This window comes from Rattus rattus, chromosome 1 (assembly GCF_011064425.1).
Source record: "Rattus rattus isolate New Zealand chromosome 1, Rrattus_CSIRO_v1, whole genome shotgun sequence".
Taxonomy (NCBI): domain Eukaryota; kingdom Metazoa; phylum Chordata; class Mammalia; order Rodentia; family Muridae; genus Rattus; species Rattus rattus.
In genome coordinates, this window is record NC_046154.1 from 208,068,737 (window position 1) to 208,087,776 (window position 19,040).

At 46.4% G+C, this 19,040-nt stretch overlaps 1 protein-coding gene across 1 annotated transcript in view; it reads left to right on the plus strand.

Annotated features, from left to right (window-relative positions):
• Matn2 (matrilin 2) overlaps positions 1-19,040 on the plus strand; it is a 138,143-nt gene that overhangs the window by 69,927 nt on the left and 49,176 nt on the right. Inside the window, exons 5-6 of the mRNA XM_032914335.1 lie at positions 11,575-11,697; positions 15,130-15,252. Of these exons, the coding sequence (XP_032770226.1) occupies positions 11,575-11,697; positions 15,130-15,252 (246 nt within the window). The remainder of the gene's footprint in view (positions 1-11,574; positions 11,698-15,129; positions 15,253-19,040) is intronic.

Sequence of the window (19,040 nt, forward strand, 5' to 3'; positions counted from 1 at the left end):
AGCAACTTGCTGTGTCACTGAATCCATGCTGACCGGGAGAGCTGATCAGTGGTTACCCTGGGACCAAGAGGAGGGGCAGGTGGAGGAGTTACAGGATGAACAAGGAGTTTTGGGGTTGATTATGTTTGCTATCTCGACTGTGTTGATAACGTGTAGATATGCCCCGTTTATCAAGTTATTCAACTTAATTTTTATTGAGATGCACTTTTTCATTTGTAACCCGATCTGGTCTCGTACTCACCATTCTTTGGCCTCAGCCTCCCCGGGGCCAGACTGCACTCCCACAGTTGCTTGACCTTGCATTTCATGCAGTTTGTTTCTGCTGATTACAAGTCAGTAAAGCCACCATCTGTGAATCAGAATGAGGACTCCAAAGGTAAGCAGTGCTCAAAGTGCTGCAAGCAAAAGAGATTATAGAAAGTGTCTTGGAACTAGACGGGGACACATGCTAAAGCAGTTGGAAACTCCAGCTAGTTTCCAGCTGGGCCTTTGATGACTGAAGGAGCTGAACATGTGTGTCAAGGGCGAAGTTGCATTAAGTCCTGCATATTAAAAATCACGGTTGGAGATGATGGTAATGTTTGCTCTGTACCAGAGGCAATAATGATTCAAAGACGCCATTTGTCTATTCAGTCCCCTTGGATCTTTTCTGTGGGTGAGCACTCCTCCTCAGCATTTCTCTTGTGTATGTGGGACAAGAAGCTCACATTTTAGCTTCCCCTATGCCCCTACGCAGGATATGAAGACTACAGTCAGTTTATGATTCTGATCAGTTTCAATTCTGTGTGCATTCTTTGTGCCTACAGAATTATCAAGACCACAGCAATGATTTGTCCCAAGGGTGACTTTATGACATAAAGTGGGGTGATAGGTATTGAGACGGACATGTTTCCTGACAGAGAAACATGGTTTTGAGAACAAGTTACAGGGTCCAAGAGCTAGGCCACGCAAGTGCCTAGAGAAGGAAGATTATCAATGAAGGGAAAGCCGGGGCAAAACATGCTTATTAGTGGTTAGGAGAGGAGTCTGGAGATAGACAGAGAGACAGAGATAGACAGAGAGACAGAGATAGAGAGACAGAGACAAAGAGAGAGACAGACAGAGAAAGACAGAGGTGGGGCAGGGAGGCAGGGAGGTTGGGTGAGCAGGGCAACAACTGCTCAAACCAGCTGCTAACACAGCTGCCATCACAGCTGCCGCTAGGAGCACCTGTGCATGCGCAGAGGCCTTACTGAGAAGTAAATCCACCCCCAGCTTCTTCCTAATCCTGGCTGCTGAGCCTAGAGTTTAGACATCGTGGTGTATCATCCGCTCACTCTCTGCCTGTGTCAGGACGCAGAGTTAAAAACAGAAGGAATGTGGGGAGAGAAAAGCCCGGTGGGAGAACTGAACTGACAAAACTCGAAGCAATAATAGTTTTGAAAGAATTCCACATATGGGGAGGCGAGCCTAAACCTTGTGCTGCTTCTATGCATTTCAGTTTCCACCTACCTAGATCGGATAAATCAGGTCCTCCCCACAGGGCTCACAGCCACCTATGGATTCTAATGTTAATTCTATCTTAAAGCCCCTTGATCCAGACATGTAACTCCCTAGGAAGCCTTCTGAGCCTGTGTATGTGTGTGTGTGTGTGTGTGTGTGTGTGTGTGTGTGTGTATTAAGACCATAATGATGTGATAACTTTGAAAACTGGAAAGCATTGCTCTCCCACAATGAAGTATTACTTCATTGATTACTTCGTTCAGTCAGGGTTTTTTTAAAAATGTATATGTAAATGGTTGTTGCCTATATGTATGTCTGTGCATCATGCTGTGTGTGTGGTACCAGTGCAGGACAGAAGGGAGCACCAGATCTCCTGGGCCTAGAATTACAGCCTGCCGTGAGCCTCCGTGGGGGTCCACTGTGGGGGCTGTTCTTACCGCTGAGCTATGTCTCTAGCTCATTACTTGGGGTTTAGGATTTTGTGTGGGGTACCTCCCCATATCCTCACTTTCCCTTCCCCAAGGAAAGCCAAAATCTCACAAGTGAATAGGAGAATTGATTCAAAGGCTCTGGGGGAGAGAGGAACAGGCCCAGCTGGAGCCTGCCAAAGAGGGCAGCTTTGTTTTCTCTGGGACATTGGGTTCATTTTGTTTCTTTCAGGAGAGAAACACAAGGCCGATGACTCACATTTACTGTTGAGTCTTAAAATCCAAATTGCAGCTGTCAAAATAAGATTAGTGCTTTCAGGCAGGCTGAGAAAAGAGGGGATGGTCCCCAAAATGTGGGCTTGGAACTTGCCTTTGTAGATGTCGAACCCAGGGCTGAGCTTTTGGGTTGAGGCAGGCAGAGACCCCAGTGTTGCCAATGACAGCTGTGGTAACAGCTTTCCTCAGTCTCTGTCGTAAGCCATCCCTCATTTCTCCATCTTGGGTTAAATACTAGGAGGAACTATTAAAAAATAGTGAAGGTGTTCATCTGCTTTCACTCCAGAGGAGAAATCAGGCTGCCGTTGGTGCCAACAGTATGCGCTGTGGCTTGTCTAAAGCTCTGAAACATTTATAAAAGCCCTTTGATTAAGCCCTGGGTGAGGTTAGCCTCACGGCCATGGCCTCAGCCTCGTGCTCCCCTCCTCCAGCGTTAACAAGACGCACATCCCAAGTTCTCTGGGCTGAGACCCAGCACCAAGATCAAGATATGAGCGAAGGGACATGCTTAAATGCAGGGTTCAGGCGCCCCTCGGGGGAGGCCCCCTGGATGGATTGCAGCCCAGCCGTGAGGCTCAGAGCTGGGGTGCCCTTACTAATTGATTTCACCTGGACTTGCGGTCCACCACGCTAGTAACAAAGACAGACAGGCGCATTTGCTGACTGTGTGCTAATAGTTACTTCTGGCAAGACATAGCCTGAATTTGGCCAGACCATTTGTTATAAGCTTTGAAATGCCAATTTTGCAGTATCGGACCAATTTAGCAACCCAAACGTAGCCAAAGATACTTTTAAAATATTTTGTAAGTGTCATACCCATGTCTGAAGCTTCCCCAAGTACCCAATAAAATGAAAACATCTTTATGGAATTGTGATTTGGGCAAATCTTGTCTCTAGAGTCGTGCCTGTGTCATGTAGACCTTTCTCCATCCTGTCTCAAGACTTAGGAAATGAGGAGTGTGTGTTTGTTAAGCCCGCTCCAGGCCACATGTTCCTCCATCTATTATTATCTCCTTTAACCCTGCTAACAGGGTACTTTCTACACTCAATATTTGAGCTGTATGAAAGCTGTTTCTTGCTGGGTGTGGTGGAATACCCTTTTAATCCCAGCCTGGTCTACACAGTGAGTTCCAGGACAGCCAGGGCTCTGTTACACTGAGAAACATCTCAATAAAAACAAAACAAACAAATAAAAATCCAAAACCAAAACAGAAGAAAACTGTTTCTTGAAGGTCATTTGCTGAACTCTCCCAGCTAAGGCCACTTTTGCCTCCAAAGACGATATTCCACCTGCTTGCCTCAGCCCTTGCTTTGCAGAAGAGACACGAGTACTGCTATCCTCAGTGGCCGCTCCCCCAGAGACTCTGTTTCCATATCATCTCTTCACATCTTTGCAAAGAGTCACCTCAGCAAAGCCACCTTTCTGTCACATCATTTAGTTAGGGTTTACTGCTGTGAGGAGGTACCATAACCAGGGCAACTCTTTGGAGCTGGCTTACAGGTTCAGAGGTTCAGTCTGTTATCGTCAAGGTGGTACGGGAGGAGCTGAGAGTTCTACATCTTCATCTGAAGGCTGCTAGGAGAAGACTGGCTTCCACACAGCTAGGACGAGGGCCTTAAAGCCCACATCCACAGTGACACACCTAATCCAACAAGGCCACATCTCCTAATAGTGCCACTCCCTGGGCCAAACCATCACACGTGGTAGCAGTCCTTAAACATGCCTTACTCCCTGCTTACAAGACAGTGTCGCGGCTCCTCCATTAGTGAGGTGCTAGTAGGTTTTTAGCCATCTCTTTATGGGAAAAGGCTCTGGTTTGCAGTGTTTGCCAACCTCCTTGATATAAACACTCCTCACATGGTCATTTCAAGCTACCTCTGTGGAGGAAATGCCAGTCAACAGTTCTGGATGAGCTGACTCCAGCACACCAAAGAATTCCTTACTAGATACTCAATGGAATTTTTTTCCTTACATCTTTTTTTATTTTTGGTCCATTTCATTCACCATTGTTTTCCTTATATAATGGAGAATTTTCTTGAATGAACAAGTAGGATAATTCTGTCATTCACAAACATTCCTTCATTGACCACATGCCAGGTATCAGGCTGCGTAGTTGAGCTTGCTGGATCAAGCAAGCATAAGGACCTGTCTGCTCCTGCACGACAGGCCAGACAGGTTCATGTTATTTACAAATTAAGCATTAAATTATAATTGTGAAAACTATAGAGGGAAACTGTGAGGGAGGACATGACAAATGCAGCTGAAGTCTCCTTGGAGAACATACTTTAAAAATATTATATATATATGCTCTGTCTTCACACAGAGGAGGGACTCAGAGCCCATTATAGATGGTTGTGAGCCACACACGAGTGCTGGGAATGGAACCCTCTGGAAGAACAGCCAGGCTTTTCACTGCTGAGCCATCTCTCCAGCCCTTGTAAAATACACTTTAAGACGTATCCTAAAGGATACATAAAAAATCAGGCAGGTAAAAGCAGGCAAGGAAGGGCTATGGCCATTTGAGGTTAAAAGAAAAAAAAATAAAAACCACAGCACATTGCAGAAGTCTTAGAGCATGAAAAATATTAATTTGAAGGATAAAGAGAAGTGGAGAGGCATTAGCTAAAACTGAAGAGCAGTCAAGTGATTGAATGGTACTCTGCTCACATTGGATGGCTGGGATCACATGCTAGAGCAGCCGGAAGCCACTAAGACAGTTGAGCAGAGGAGAGACCAGAGTGGATTGCTGTCCTGTGTTGGAGCAGACACCAGAGCAGGTGGCATTTTATCATGGTTGGTTGAGCTGATCCTGGCTCCTTTTAGCAGGGGAGGTTAAAAACAGTGGCAAAAAGTATCAAAGAGTAGATTGTGCTTGAAAGACACAGAAGTGGGAGGACACCCATGACGTCCAAATTTCTGTGACCATCTTCAATTCCAAGGGCAAAAAAAATCTGCTAATCAGAAAAATTGTCTCCGCTAAAGGGAAATTAAAGAACAGTAAGGCTCTTTTCCAGCTCCCCCATTCCTGCCCGGGAGCACCCACCATGTGGCAGTGCTCTGGGGTGGGAAGAGAGGAGGCTATCGGGTCAAACCAACAGCATCATCTAAGCCTGAGGCATGAAGCTCACAATTTGACCAATCCCAGCCCCACAGGAATGCCCGCACTTCTGCGTTGGCCCAGGCCTTCGCTGAGCTTGCAGCCCATGTACGAAAAATAAATTAGAGGCACCCAGCAAGCCTGTGTTTGTGTGACACAGGTGTGGATTTATTTTTCTAGCCAACAATGGCTTGTGCGACTCTGGCACTGTAATTGGTACTAGGCATTATTGGCAGGTTGCAGGCAGATTTTCTACTCATCATGACGGCTTTTCTGGTATCTTCAACTAGAGACCGGGGCCTCCATGTCCCTATCCTCAGACAGGAGTGTGTTTTTGCTGAGGATGAGGAGGGGCATGAAGATGTACAGAAGTCCGTCTTCATCTCTCTCATCTTTCCTGGATCCTATCTCTGTTGGGGGAAAGGGCTTTGGGGAGTTAGGAACATCTTTGTTGGAAGGCAGGGGATGTGGACCTTTGTCATTGGTAGCAATCAGGCACCTTCATGGCCAGCCCAAGGGGCCTGGCTACAACAGGACTTGTCATCAGTATCTGCCGACATTGCTACCTAGTGTCGCATGTCCTCCTCCTGCGCATGTACCATATTCTGGATAAAAGGCCCGTTCTTCTTCCCCTCTTTCCTGTTTTCTTTCCACCACCCAGAGGCAGCTTCTGTATCCCCGTCCCCTTCTCCCCCTGGATAAATCTCCTAAGTAAGACCTGTCCCACGGTATGACTTTATGGATCCTGCTGCATAGATCCAACAGTCACTGTCTCTTCAGCCATGAACATTTATGAGACATGTGCATAGGGACAGTGCAGGAGGCTCTGAGCAATCGGGCGGAACGAACCAGTTTGTGTTCACTGGGCCAGGCAGACGCACAGCCAGCCTTTCCGGAACCGGGGTCTATATAATAGCTGCAGGACCCTGCGGAGGAAGTCTTTGAACAGGCTTCTGGAAGAAATGATGCTTGACTGATGTCGTAAGCCATACTTGGGTCACCAGGCAGAGAGGGCAGGAGGGTGTGCCAAGGTAACAGGAGCTCCGAAGCCAAGGTCTCTTCCATGCCTCAAAGTGGGTTATCGCTCTTCAGTGAAGTCCTTCCAAGCTGTGAGGAAGGAAAAAAAAAGTTGTTTTTCAAAAGCGTAAGGAGTTGCCCAAAAAACATTTGCACTGTTTTTCAAATGGAAGTGATCAATGCTAGGAAAACAAGAAGGCATTTGGTTAGAGCCCAGTCTCCGTTTATTCCTTTGTCTTTGTTTAATAAGATTAATCCCTCAACAGTCTCCCCTGGGTCAGTACAAATCACTCATGGTCATAAATCCCGACATTCTAAACACAGTGTGAAAGAACAACCACAGAGAGCCAACTGGCAAGCTCGATATTCCTGGGATGATTCTTTGGGACTGGGAGCTGTAATCTTTCCTGGTCCTACCACACTCTGCTTTCTCATGTGGGTCTGGAGAGAGAAGGCTGAGCCTTGGGGTCCAACAAGAGAAGTCTGTACTTTCCCCTCAGAGGATCATGGGGAATTTTTCTTTTTCATGGGGTTTGATGATTCTTGACTCTGGGGATTTTGAGGATGTTTAGCAAACACTGCTGCTGAATCCTATCCTTTAGCCAGGGGTGTAACTTGGCATTGGGAGAGTGGGGTGTGTGTGTGTGTGTGTGTGTGTGTGTGTGTGTGTGTGTGTGTGTGTGTGTGTGTGCACTTACGCACGCACGCAACTGTAAGTAAGTGAACTTTATGGTTAGTGCAGTGGAATGGGAGATAAAAGGGGGAGATCTTCCCTTAACCTTCTCCTTTCCTTTCCTCTTCCACTCTTTCTTTTTCTTTCCTTTTTCTTCTTCTTTCTCTCTTTTTTTATCTCCTTTCCTCAACACCAACAGAGTCTCTCATTGGGTCCTGGAGTTTGTCAGTCAAGCTAGGCTGGCTCACTGGTGAGCCCAAGGATCCACCATCTCTGACTCCCCAGTGCTGGGGTTCCAAGCACCTGTGCTTAGCTTTTTACATTGCCTTGGAATTGAACTCAGGTCCTCGTGCTTGTTCAACAAGCACTTGACTAGCAGAGCATCTTCCAGTCCTAACATCAGTGTTTTTTTAAAGGACTCCAGAATGTCTAATAGCATCCTGTTTCAGTCGACGAGGCCATAGTTATTCCTTGGACTTCGCAGAGCCCTGGCCTGTCCAGAGAAAAATCAGCATTTCCTTGCCATCTGCTCCATCCGCTCTATAGGGGGAAGTCTTTTAGTACAAAAACAAAACCACACACCAACTCAAGGACCTGGTTCGCTTGTTTTGAAATGCTATTTTCTCCTGCTATTACAAACGCTCTTCCTCAGAATTTTGAAGCCAGGCAAGTGTGAGTAAATTGTAAAAGCCCCTGTTTTTACCTTATTTAGCTCTTCCTTGTTAGTTTGTGTGTGTGTGTGTGTGTGTGTGTGTGTGTGTGTGTGTGTGTGTGTGGTGTCTAGTGACTCAAAGGAGGCCAGGTAACACTTGGAGCAGGGGCTCAAGCTCTTGCCTCCTCAAAGATGGCTAGAAACATCTGTTGCCACGAGCTGGACACCTGCAAAGGGACTTAGAGTCTAGTAAGGATGACATAGTGACTGCATCGCCACATAAACTCATACACCATTAATATCAGGATTCTTGCTGGGGAGGGGGCAAGCAGGGGTGCACAGCCAGCCAGTGTGTGAGGCCAACTCTCCTCACAGTACGAGGCAAACTGGCTGTCACCTGACAGGCACACTGAAGCCTGGGACTGAGGACCCTGGTACTGTTCTCATACAAATAGTTTTCACTGAGCTATGCTGAAGTCTGCTAAGGTCCCCAGAGCTGAGAATGTCTGAGACAGATGTTCTCAGACATGCACGAGCACAAAGCACAGTTTGGATGGAATCACTGGGCTCTCCCCAGAGGATGGCCCTTTTGTCTGTTGAGCAGAGTTTGGGTTCCTCAGCCATCTGGTGTTAGCAACCCTTGCCAGCTCTCCTGTCACTTTCCAGGGAATTCCCAGAGCAGACTCCAAATGCCAAGCCTATCCCGGTCTCTTACGTACCAACATGTGCCCTCAGACTTCATTCTCCTTCTTAGACCTGAGCATGTGAGAGTGTAAATCTTATTTATTTTTTTAAGGGCTCATCTCAAGCTGGAGAGAGATGGCTCTGTGGAAAAGAACACTGGCTTCCCTTCCAGAGCATTGGGTTTGACTTCCAGCCCCCCTATGACAGCTCACAACTGTTGAAACTCCAGGTCTAGAGAATACGATGCCCTCTTTTGGCCTGCTTGGGAACTATGTACAGAGATGTGGTGCACAGACATACACACAGACAAACATCCACACGCATAAAAATAAAAAGTAAAAAAAAAAAGTGACCAATTTATTTAATGGAGATGCTGAGTCAGATCAGTTTTTATCTTTTTGCCAATTTAAAATGTTTATCTGAAACACAATACAATATTCAAAGACAAAGTAGATGATAAATTTATTTGTGTATGTTCTTGTGTGTGTGTGTGTGTGTGTGTGTGTGTGTGTGTGTACATGTGTGTGTATGTGAGTGCATGTCTGTGGAGGTCAGAGGACAGCCTCAGATATTATTCCTCAGGTGCCATGCACCTTTTGCCTGAGGGTCTGTCCTTGGTCTGTGTCTTCGCCAAGTGAGTGAGACTAGCTAGCCAGGAGTGTCAGCGATTCGGTTCTGCCTCCTGTCTCACTGCCAGGACTACAAGTATCTGCTACCATTCTTGGCTTTTTATGTGGGTTCTGGGGAGCAGCAAATTCGGGTCCTCGTGTTGCCAAGACAAGAACTTTGCAGACTGAGTCACCGTCCCCAGGGGGGGACAGTTAGAGAAACTGCTTTTTACAATGAGTGAAACAAATACAGACCTGTGGATGTTCACGGTGTTGAGAATAAAGGACAGTTGAGGGCTCATCCCTAAAAAGTGTGCTTATGGCTCAGGGGTTAAGAGCACTGACTGCTCTTCCAGAGTCCTGAGTTCAATTCCCAGCAACCACATGGTGGCTCACAACCATCTGTAATTGGATCTGGTGCCCTCTTCTGGTGTGTCTGAAGACAGCTACAGTGTACTCATAGAAATAATTTTTTTTTTTAATTTAAAGGCAGGGAGGGAGGGGCTGTGACACCCCCTTTGAGGCCAAGGCGAGATCACAGAACAGGAAGCAGAGAGAATGTAAGAGCTGGGATATGGGAGAAAGGCTACAGAATGCTATCTCCAGGGCATAGCAGCCATTGCAATCACGCTATTCCAACAGCCCTGGTTGCCCTGCACTGGGCTTTTACAAGACTGGGCATAGTTAATCACAGATCCATAGGGACTTAGGGGCACAGCCTTTCTTTGCTGAGCTTTTGCTTATGGATGGATTCCTGGGAAGGGACAGTCATTGTCTTTAGTTGTACCCCTTGGTAACTCCACCCCCAGGATGCAATGGATAGTTCCAAACTCAAGGTTTCCCAGGGTAAACTCAGTGGCTCCCAGAACAAAATGGCATGAATATGGGAAGGAGACTGGCAGGGAGGAGGAAGATCAAGAGAACCAGAAAGCATTACTTGTACAAAATTGTCAAAAACTAATTGAATAAAGGATATTTTAATAACAAGGAAGGATGATGAGGCTGGAGAGGTGGCCGAGCTACTAACAGCGTCCTGCAGAGGACCTGAGTTCAGTTCTCAGCACCATGTCAGGTGGCTCACAGCAGCCTGTGCTCGCCTCTGTGGGCAGCTCTGCTGGCGGGCACATCCAAACAGACACACAGAGTCGAAGATAAAATCAGTCCTTGTTTAAGTGCTATAGGCTTTTCCTTTCAAGTATAAATGTTAGAGTCAGAGACTGACAGCTTTCTGGGTACCTGAGTTTTCATCACCTTTGATATAGTGATATTTTTTACCCAAAGGAATGTCTCTTTAATGCATTCAGTCCCCTTTACGCTCTCTGGCTTTTGCTGATTTTAACGGCAGGATCGTGAGTAGAGTGTCATTCCATGGCATCCAAGCAGTCTCCTTGCCAGGAAACAGCACATCATGTCTGCCCATCTGTGCCAAGGAGAGGCTGAGTCAGTGGTGGGCCAAAGGTGCCTTTAACCTTTTCTTCCTCTAACACATTCCTAAGCCCATAGCTGAGGTGAATCCCTGTGCACACATTCCCGCACTTCGTGTGAATGACTAGCCAGCTCAGCACTTTGTGGGTATGTGGTAACTCAAACCAGACCGTGCACAGTCACTCCTCCGTCACTCCCTGTTCTCTGTCTTAGCTCCTCTCCTGGCATCTGGTGTCTGTTGTGCCAATGGACAAGTAGAGCGCATGGAGAGCTTTCAGAGACCTTGCTTGCAGTCGTATGGGAAGAGGAAAAGCTGATGGGAACCTGAAACTCGGTGTTGTGCCTGGACTTGCCATGTGTGTTCATCAGTGTCCTACTGCTGTGAAGGGATATGACGGCCATGGCAACTCTTCAAAAGGACAACATTTAACTGAAGCTAGCTTACAGTTACAGTCCATGATTGTCCTGGTGGGATGCATGGTGGAATGTAGGTAGACACTGTGCTGGAAAGGTAGCAGAGAGTTCTACATCTTAACTGGCAGGCAGCAGAAAGACAGAGTACTTGGGCTGAGCGTGAGCATTTGAAACCCCCAAAGACCTTTCCAAGTGACACACTTCCTCTAATAAGGCCACACCTACTCCAACAAGGCCACACCCAGCCAAGGCCACACCTACTCCAACAAGGCCACACCTGCTAATAGTGCCACTTGGTGAGAGTCTATGGGGACCGTTCTTACTCACACCGCTGTAGTAGCATGCTTCCAGCAGACTGGAAAGTCAGTAACTTCCGTGGCTGCCTTTCTGCACGCCATCAAAGGCAGCTCAAAACAAAGCCAGCCTAGCATACGCTGGTGAAGCTACGCATGTCCAAAGGCTAGGAGTGGCACTTTCTGGGAGCCGGAGAAGCTCTCACTCACAACTCAACTCATGAGCAATCAAACTATGTTCGAAGTGGTATTGGTATTAATTACAATTATTTCGTTTCCACATGGTTCCAACTTTGAAAATGTTTTTCTCAATGCTAAAATATCAGCAGTGGTTGCCTCTGGGTAGCAGACTTCAGATGGATTTTCCTTTTATGAGTCTCGTCCCTCAATTTTCTATAATGATAATGTATTAAAAAGTGTGATGCTACTTAATATTACTGTAGTGAGTGCTGTCGAGTTGAATTGTCATGGCCAGGAGCTCTTCTCCTCCAGAGCTGTGTGCTAATGGTGTCACTTTGCCTCAGTCCAGGATCTGTGTGCCACAGAGGACCACGGCTGTGAGCAGCTGTGCGTGAACATGCTGGGTTCCTTTGTCTGCCATTGCTACAGTGGCTACACCCTGGCGGAGGACGGGAAGCGATGTACAGGTGGGTATCTCTCCAGTCCTGTGTGCTGAGGGAGGGCACATTGACAATAGGAAGGACGGCAGGAACAACACAACATGCACAAGGCCCAGATTGTCTCTTGGGGTTTTAGTTAAGTTCTTGGTTTTGTGGTCTAGTTTTTTAGGCAGATTTTAAACTTTAAAGACTTTGTTTTTGCTTGGGGTCAGTATCTGCTCATTCTAGATCCTCCACATAAAGCATACTTGGTGATAATCTATGTAAATATAATTGCTGTCTAGTTCACTGCTTGAGAAGGGCAGAGCTTGGAGACGTAACTGTACAGTCATGTATTATATATTAATTTTACTTGGTGATGGGATACCGTGCAGGACCTCAAAGACACTGGCAGTCTTATCTCTCACTTTGGACCTGCAGTTCAGTGAAAGGCTCAACTCTCTGAATTGGCACCACGGTCTGAAAATAAACACAAAGCCAGAGGGGAGTGGGGGGCGGGGTCTCCAGCAAGTCGAGCAAGATGCAGTTGAACACCACCCCAACTTGGGATGCCACTCTGAGTGAGTGGGTTAGAGGTCGGTGTGGCCTCTGATTTCTTCACTGATGAGTTGGAGAGCAGGCCAGCAAACCCCTAATGTGTATGCAGGGCCTTCCTGATTGGCTGTAGTACCCTTACCTGATCTCATTCATCAGCAAACCCCTAATGTGTATGCAGGGCCTTCCTGATCGGCTATAGTACCCTTACCTGATCTCATTCATCATTAGAGCAAGAGACAGTAGGTAAATAGCAGGTGTTCAGGAAGCTGAGCTGAAGTGAACGTAGACTCCTGACCAAATCTTGCTTTTCTGTTCTGTGGCCCATTGCTTTCAGAGACCATGCTGCGTCTCTTCATGCCCTGTTTCCTTCCACAGCCTATGTTCATTCTTTTGTATTTCAAATGCATATTTTCCAGCATACCCTGATTATTAGGTGTATGAAAGAGGAAAAAGACAACAACAAAAAGTGGTCATTTGCTGTTCGCGTGGGAGTACTGAGAGTCTTGTGGCTTTGCTTTTATACGCTGGTATGTTTTATGTTTGAAAACTGCCCTCGTCTGAGATTGGCAAATGGAATGGGTCTCCTAAGCCTTGGAGCTATTTACTGGGAATGGGGTGTTAGTTTCCTGGTGGTGACTATGACAAAGTAGCAGGGTATTCTGTTGACACACCACCAAAACAGAAGCCAACACGGATCCAGCAATTATTATTTTGTTTCATTAATTCTTTATTGTACAGCTAATATTTAGAGGACGAGAAAATCACTGCTAATAATTCATTGTATTTTCTACCATACTTTTCCCCATAGAGATATGAACTCTTTGCCCCTTCCTGTTGTTAAATGAGTAGAAACTTTGTGAACTGACAAAGAAAAGAAAAGGAAAAGGTGGTGGGGCATTTATGAGGATGGAGATAGTGTCAAGGAGCCCGGAGAAAAGTTCTAACTGAGTGAGGGGAGAAACAGAATGAACTAAGAGTGTGAGAGTCACGGAGCACAGACGAGCAGGAGGCCAACGCTTGGCCCTTGGGAAACTGGAGGGTGGTGGGGAACCCAGTCCTCTTTGTTACCAAATAATTGTCTAATTGTCCCAGCGTAGTAAAGAGTCTTTGTTTCTCTCGGGATTCTGCTGTAAGTTTGGAATTTGACATTTGCTGAAGAGTGAGTCCCTGCTGTGGTTGCCAGGGAGCAGCACTGTATTCTTTCAAGAAGGGCGCTTTTCTCGCTGATGCCTAAAGCCTGTGTTGTGTGTAATTTTAAAAACACACTTGCTCCTTTCCCGGAGACTTAGCTCTCGGCCTAGCTCCGAGCTCACGCTCCCACCAGCTCGCCTACCTGCTTCCCAGGAGCTCAGCCCCTGCTATGAGATTGCTGTGGCAGGCCTCACTTCCGATTTGCCCGTTCCTCCCGGCTAGCTTTGCCAAGCCACCGACAACCACCCCAGCTGCCCTCTTCCTCCTCCTGCCCATCTTAGCCCCACGGATGGAAAACTCTAGTAGACAGTCTTGTTATTTTAAAATTAGCCAGAAAACACAATGGCTGGGCGAAGAATCCCTCCCCTAATCTCAACAGCTAACAGCTCCCACCAACCTCCTCACCCTCCACCCATGGCAGAGGCTGCGTGCCCTAGGTGCCTCAAAGCCTTACATGGTTGTTCATGTTTCTCCTTCCAAAGCCTGGGTGAAAGCCCTCTCCCCTCTCCCTGTGTCTGCTCTTCCTCCTCCTCCTCGGACCCAGAAGTCCCACTTTTTTCTTCTTGCCCAGCAATTAGCTTCTGCCTCCTTTATTGACACAATCAAGAACCAATTAGGGAATCAACACTCCCCTCTACTAGCATATGAGAGTGTCTTGGGCTGGAGAGATAGTTCAGCCACTAAAGGCTAGGCTCACAACCAAAATGCCAAAGTATCTTGCCTGTATTGGGCCATCAAGCAGAAAAATGGGAAGCAAAGAGAAACTCTGTATCCTAAGGTGACCCAAGTCTCATCTCCCGATGATCCTGACAGTACCATCCTTACCACTGCCCTCGTCAGCTATTGACCAAGCTCTGTGGGGAGCTAGGTGTGAGGTGACCAGGTAGATCTCTGTGGCCAGGAGCCTCAGATAGGGGATCAAATTTCTCAAAAGCCAGTTGCTATTCCGTGGAGCTGTGTCAAGAGCCCAGGGAGGGCAGAGGTAGAGAAGAGAGACATCTGGAGAACTAGGTTGGAAGATCTGCATATAGAAGGAGGCGTAGTCATGGCATAGATGTGCAAACAGGGGCCAGTGTGGTGGGAGATATGGTGCGGAGGTGGAAATGCCTTCAAAAGGGAGATACAGTGAAATATCAGAAGCTGTGCAAGCAGCCTAACACAGGCACCATTCTCAAAGACAGAGACTCCAGGAGCTACAGAATATCACAACACAAAACATCATTGTAATGTTTGAAGTAAGATTATAGTTTTGTGTTGGGCCACTTCATGGCTATCCTGGGTGGGACACACCCGGAATCCCAAGACCGCTAGCTTGGGAGTCCTAAGACTCAGAATGATATGGCAGTAAGCAAAGAGAGAGAAGAGTGGATACAAAGGAAGACAGAAGCTTTAGACAGAGCAAGGTCAGAACTGGGGATTGTCTTAGAGCCTCTCGTATGCAAGGCAAGTGCTCTCTCGTTGAGCTACACTCATAGCTGCCACTAGGTTTTTATCTGATCTCCATTTTCCCCAGTCCAATAAATGTGCCTTGTAATAATTTTGATTTGCCTTTCTTTGACTTTTAAGTATAGTTGTCCATATATTCTTTATCTTCCAGAAGGAAAGCCTGATCTAGATTCTTGATTTTTTAGGGACCATATTAAGTGTATTTTTATTATAGGTATTCTGATATTCTACTGCGCCCTTCTTTGTATTCCTAATTAAAGTCTAAATGTGTGTTGTTTTCTGCAGCTGTGGACTACTGTGCCTCAGAAAATCACAGATGTGAGCACGAGTGTGTAAATGCTGAAGGGTCCTACCTGTGCAGGTGCCACGAAGGATTTGCTCTTAACGCAGACAAGAAAACATGCTCAAGTAAGTTACACGCACATGTACACTCGTATGCGCAGACACACACACACACACACACACACACACACACACACACACACACAGTGCTATTACCATGGATACTGTGGACCTCTCCTAAGCGTGGATTAGCCTGTGTTGTCATGGGGTCTGCCCCTACCCCTCCTATGTCGGCCTTTCTTTATAGTCCTAAGATTGAGGTTTACTTGGTCTCAATATCCCCAGTCAAAGTTTTTGGAGACAGCATCTTTTGAGAGACAAACATGTTAACAACCAAACCAGTGTGGCTGTGCCTAGCATCGTAACAGGGCCTGAAGAACGTTTTCACTGAAGCTCTGTGGCTTGTGGGCTCCAACCCTGACTCCACATGAGGACCAGAAAATCGCTGAGCCAAAGGAACTGAATGTGGTTTCTTCATGGTGGTGGGAATAGGTGGTCAGCATCTTACTGAAAACTGCTCAAGTTTTCTGAAAATTATTTAGTTCTGTTTGATTTTAGCTATATGTGTAAATATTGAACTTAATTTAAACTCCTAAAATTGGAACAGAAAAACATATAAACTAAAGGTGATCACCAGTTTCATAAAAGATGCTAGGAGTATTCTTTTAAATATAATGGTGCAGGGGAACACGTTGTGGCTTCTGTGGATAGATATTTACCCTGTGATACAGTGGGATGGTCACTTGAGGAATGCCTAATTCTGAAATAATTGGGGCCTGGTGATATTTTAATGAGGTTCAATAACAATTAAAAATAAAATAAGGCATCTCTGCAATGTATATCAATGAGAAAATAGGATTTTAATTTATAAAACATTGGTGTGCGTTCCACCTTTTAAAAGTATATCCAGTATGTACTGCTGTGTGTGTTTTCTGTTTCCTGTTCTCTCCCTTACTATTAACAGCTTAAAAACCCAGAGCTGGAGACAGGGCATATTACATCGAAAACATATGTTACTGGAGCCCAACCACGAGTCAGGAGAAACAAAGGAGGCGAAGTCCTTGGATGAGGACAGATCTTGGCTGGGTTTAAAGTGATCCATCATCTACCACACAAAGCAGGGGAGAGCCAAAGGAAGAAAGGAAGTGCTAAGATAGGAACAGCTTAGTCCAGAGCTGGACGGAGATGGGGCGTTTAGACCTCCACGCTCAGTACACAGCTCGTGTACAGTTATTTGTTTGCTTCTGGAAGGAACGAGCGGTTTAATAGGCTGCTCTGCTCCCAGCCTCCCCTCCTTTCTGTACAAAACTTGAGCAGTACTCATCAAGATGCCGTCTACCTAGTCCCACCACACCCAAGAAACACATCTGGAACTAGGAAACAACAGTCAGGCTGTCACTGTGGCTGAGAGCTGTGGTGGCTGGGCTGGGCTGATGAATCCGCATTCCTGATCAAAGGGGGACCCTGTTCAAACCTCAGCCTCTCCGCCTCTCCTTTGGGTGCTCTTGGGCAAACCTTGGGCTGTAATGTCCTCAACTGCAGCAGGAGATAATAACACCTGAAGATAATCTGCCATCTTAACGACCAGATGAGATCGTTTACAGAAATGATTTATCAAGCTGCCAAGTGCTAATTACATTTTCATGAACGATGATGCTGGGATCTGGGGGTATGGCTCAGTTGGTGAGGTGACTGCTGTGTCAGCAAGGAGATTTGAACCCCTGGCACCTCTGTGAAAAAAAGGGCACATGCTGAGGAGGTTGAAACAGGAGGCTCCCAGGGACCCACTGGCCAACAAGTCTAGATGAATAGGTCCAGGTTCAGAGAAAGACCTGGTCTCATAAGAATCAGACGGAGAACAACTGAAGAAGATACCCAACATTGATCTCTGACCTCCACACATGTGTGCGTGCATGTGCACTCATGAATACATACACACTAACACAAAGATGACCACAAAGATTTTAGTATGAATGTCTTGACTAAACAAAAAGGTACATAAAAACTTGAAAGTTGGTGGGAAACCAAGTCCTACCACACAGAGAAGTTCAGTCACATCGCTGGGATGCATGTGACCCAGAACCCTTGGCGTGATGGAGATAAACTGGACTAGGGGAGGTGGAAGCATGGCTCCACGGTCAGAGGAATGGAGGAAAACACATCTGTCTGATCTCAAAACTTCCTCCCAGAACAGCATCATCCTCCACAGCGTCCCTCAGCACATCCCAATTACTAACTCCTATTCCCAACCTGAGAGTGGTGCAGACGAGGTCTGAGCTTCGAGGTCAGATGCAGTAGTAGAAGCCGCAGTGTAGGGGCCTGGGAGAGGTTTGGCTGGGAGTCAGGGAAGGGCTCTTCCAGCTGGGAGGTCTCCCCATCTGGGCGTGCAGCCAGCAGCTCAGCTATCTTCAGGCCGTGTTAAAGGCAAACCTTGAAGCTGGCAGCCCGATGTGTGGGCAGAGAGGAATGCTGGGAGAGATGTGGGGTCCAGGCCGTCAGCACTAGGGTGAGCTGCCCCGAGAAAGGCCACCTTCCCACCATCCTTGGGGGGTGCACGGGAGCCAAATGGAAAAGCCTGGCAAGAGAAAGGAGATGCTCCAAGTATTCAGAAAATGGCGCAGGAAGTAAAGAGAAATCCCGCTTGCACAGATACAGTACTGGGGTGTCCCTGTCTCCAGCAGGACAAGAGAGAGCTGAGACTGTGACACAAGGAACAAATCTAGTAGCAGCCAGGCATATCATTAGTAGCTTTGAGGCATCACAGTCCCAGCGACCTGGCCACTGCTCTCATGCCAGGGAAAAACAATCTAGTTCTTACACACTTCCAAAGAATTAGTAAAATTAAAAAAATCAATTCTTTCAGTCTCTATAAATCTATTTAAAGATAAAATCTCTCTCCATATATATATACATATGTGTGTGTGTGTATATATATATGTATATGTATGTATATATATATATATGTATGTATGTATACATTCTAGCCAATGTATGTGCAAACCAGTGCTATCTGAGTGCTTACGTCTTCCCTCTGGGATGTGTTCAGCTGATTTGTTCTAAAGGGGGCTTTGTTTTTATATTCGAACTTAGCTAAAACACGGAAGTGATTGTTTTTGTTTTAGCTTTTGGGGTTTGGTTTTGTTTCTTCGTTTTTGAGATCAGATCTTTCTACAGGGCCTGGCTGGCTTCAAATTTACTATAGAGACCAGGTGGACCTCGACTTTCAGGGCTGCCTCTTCCTCTGCCTCCCCAGCTCCCCAGTGCTAGGGATATACATATTCATATACATACATATATATCATCATCATCAAATTTGCCACTGTGGGCCTGGAGAGATGACTCAGGTATTGGGAGCCTGCCTGTCTTTCCAGTGGACCCCAATTTTTGATTACCAGCGCCCACATGGTAATCCAGTTCTAAGGTATCCAACACCCTCTTCTGGACTCCAAGAGCATCAGACATGCTTGTGGTGCACAGATATGGAGACACACAAAATGGCCACTATGTATTACTCTATTAAGAACAGTAATAATAAACATTTATTCGTTCAACCATATTTATTGAGTAGCTCCTGTGTGCTAGATAAAGTTGTAGACACAGGGCTTACCTTTCAGTCCTAATACCTTGGAGCAGGAACTCCAGGCAATGCCCATGTCTCAGTGACACCGCTCCTCCAACAAGGCCACACCCACTCCAACAAAAAGAAATGGCTCCCACAGGTTCATATATTTGAATGCTTAGTTAATAGGGAGTGGAACTGTTTGAGAAAGATTGAAGGATTAGGAGGTGTGGCCTTGTTGGAGGAAGTCTTTCAAAAAAAAAAAAGCTTTTTTTTTTTTTTTTTTTGTATTGGG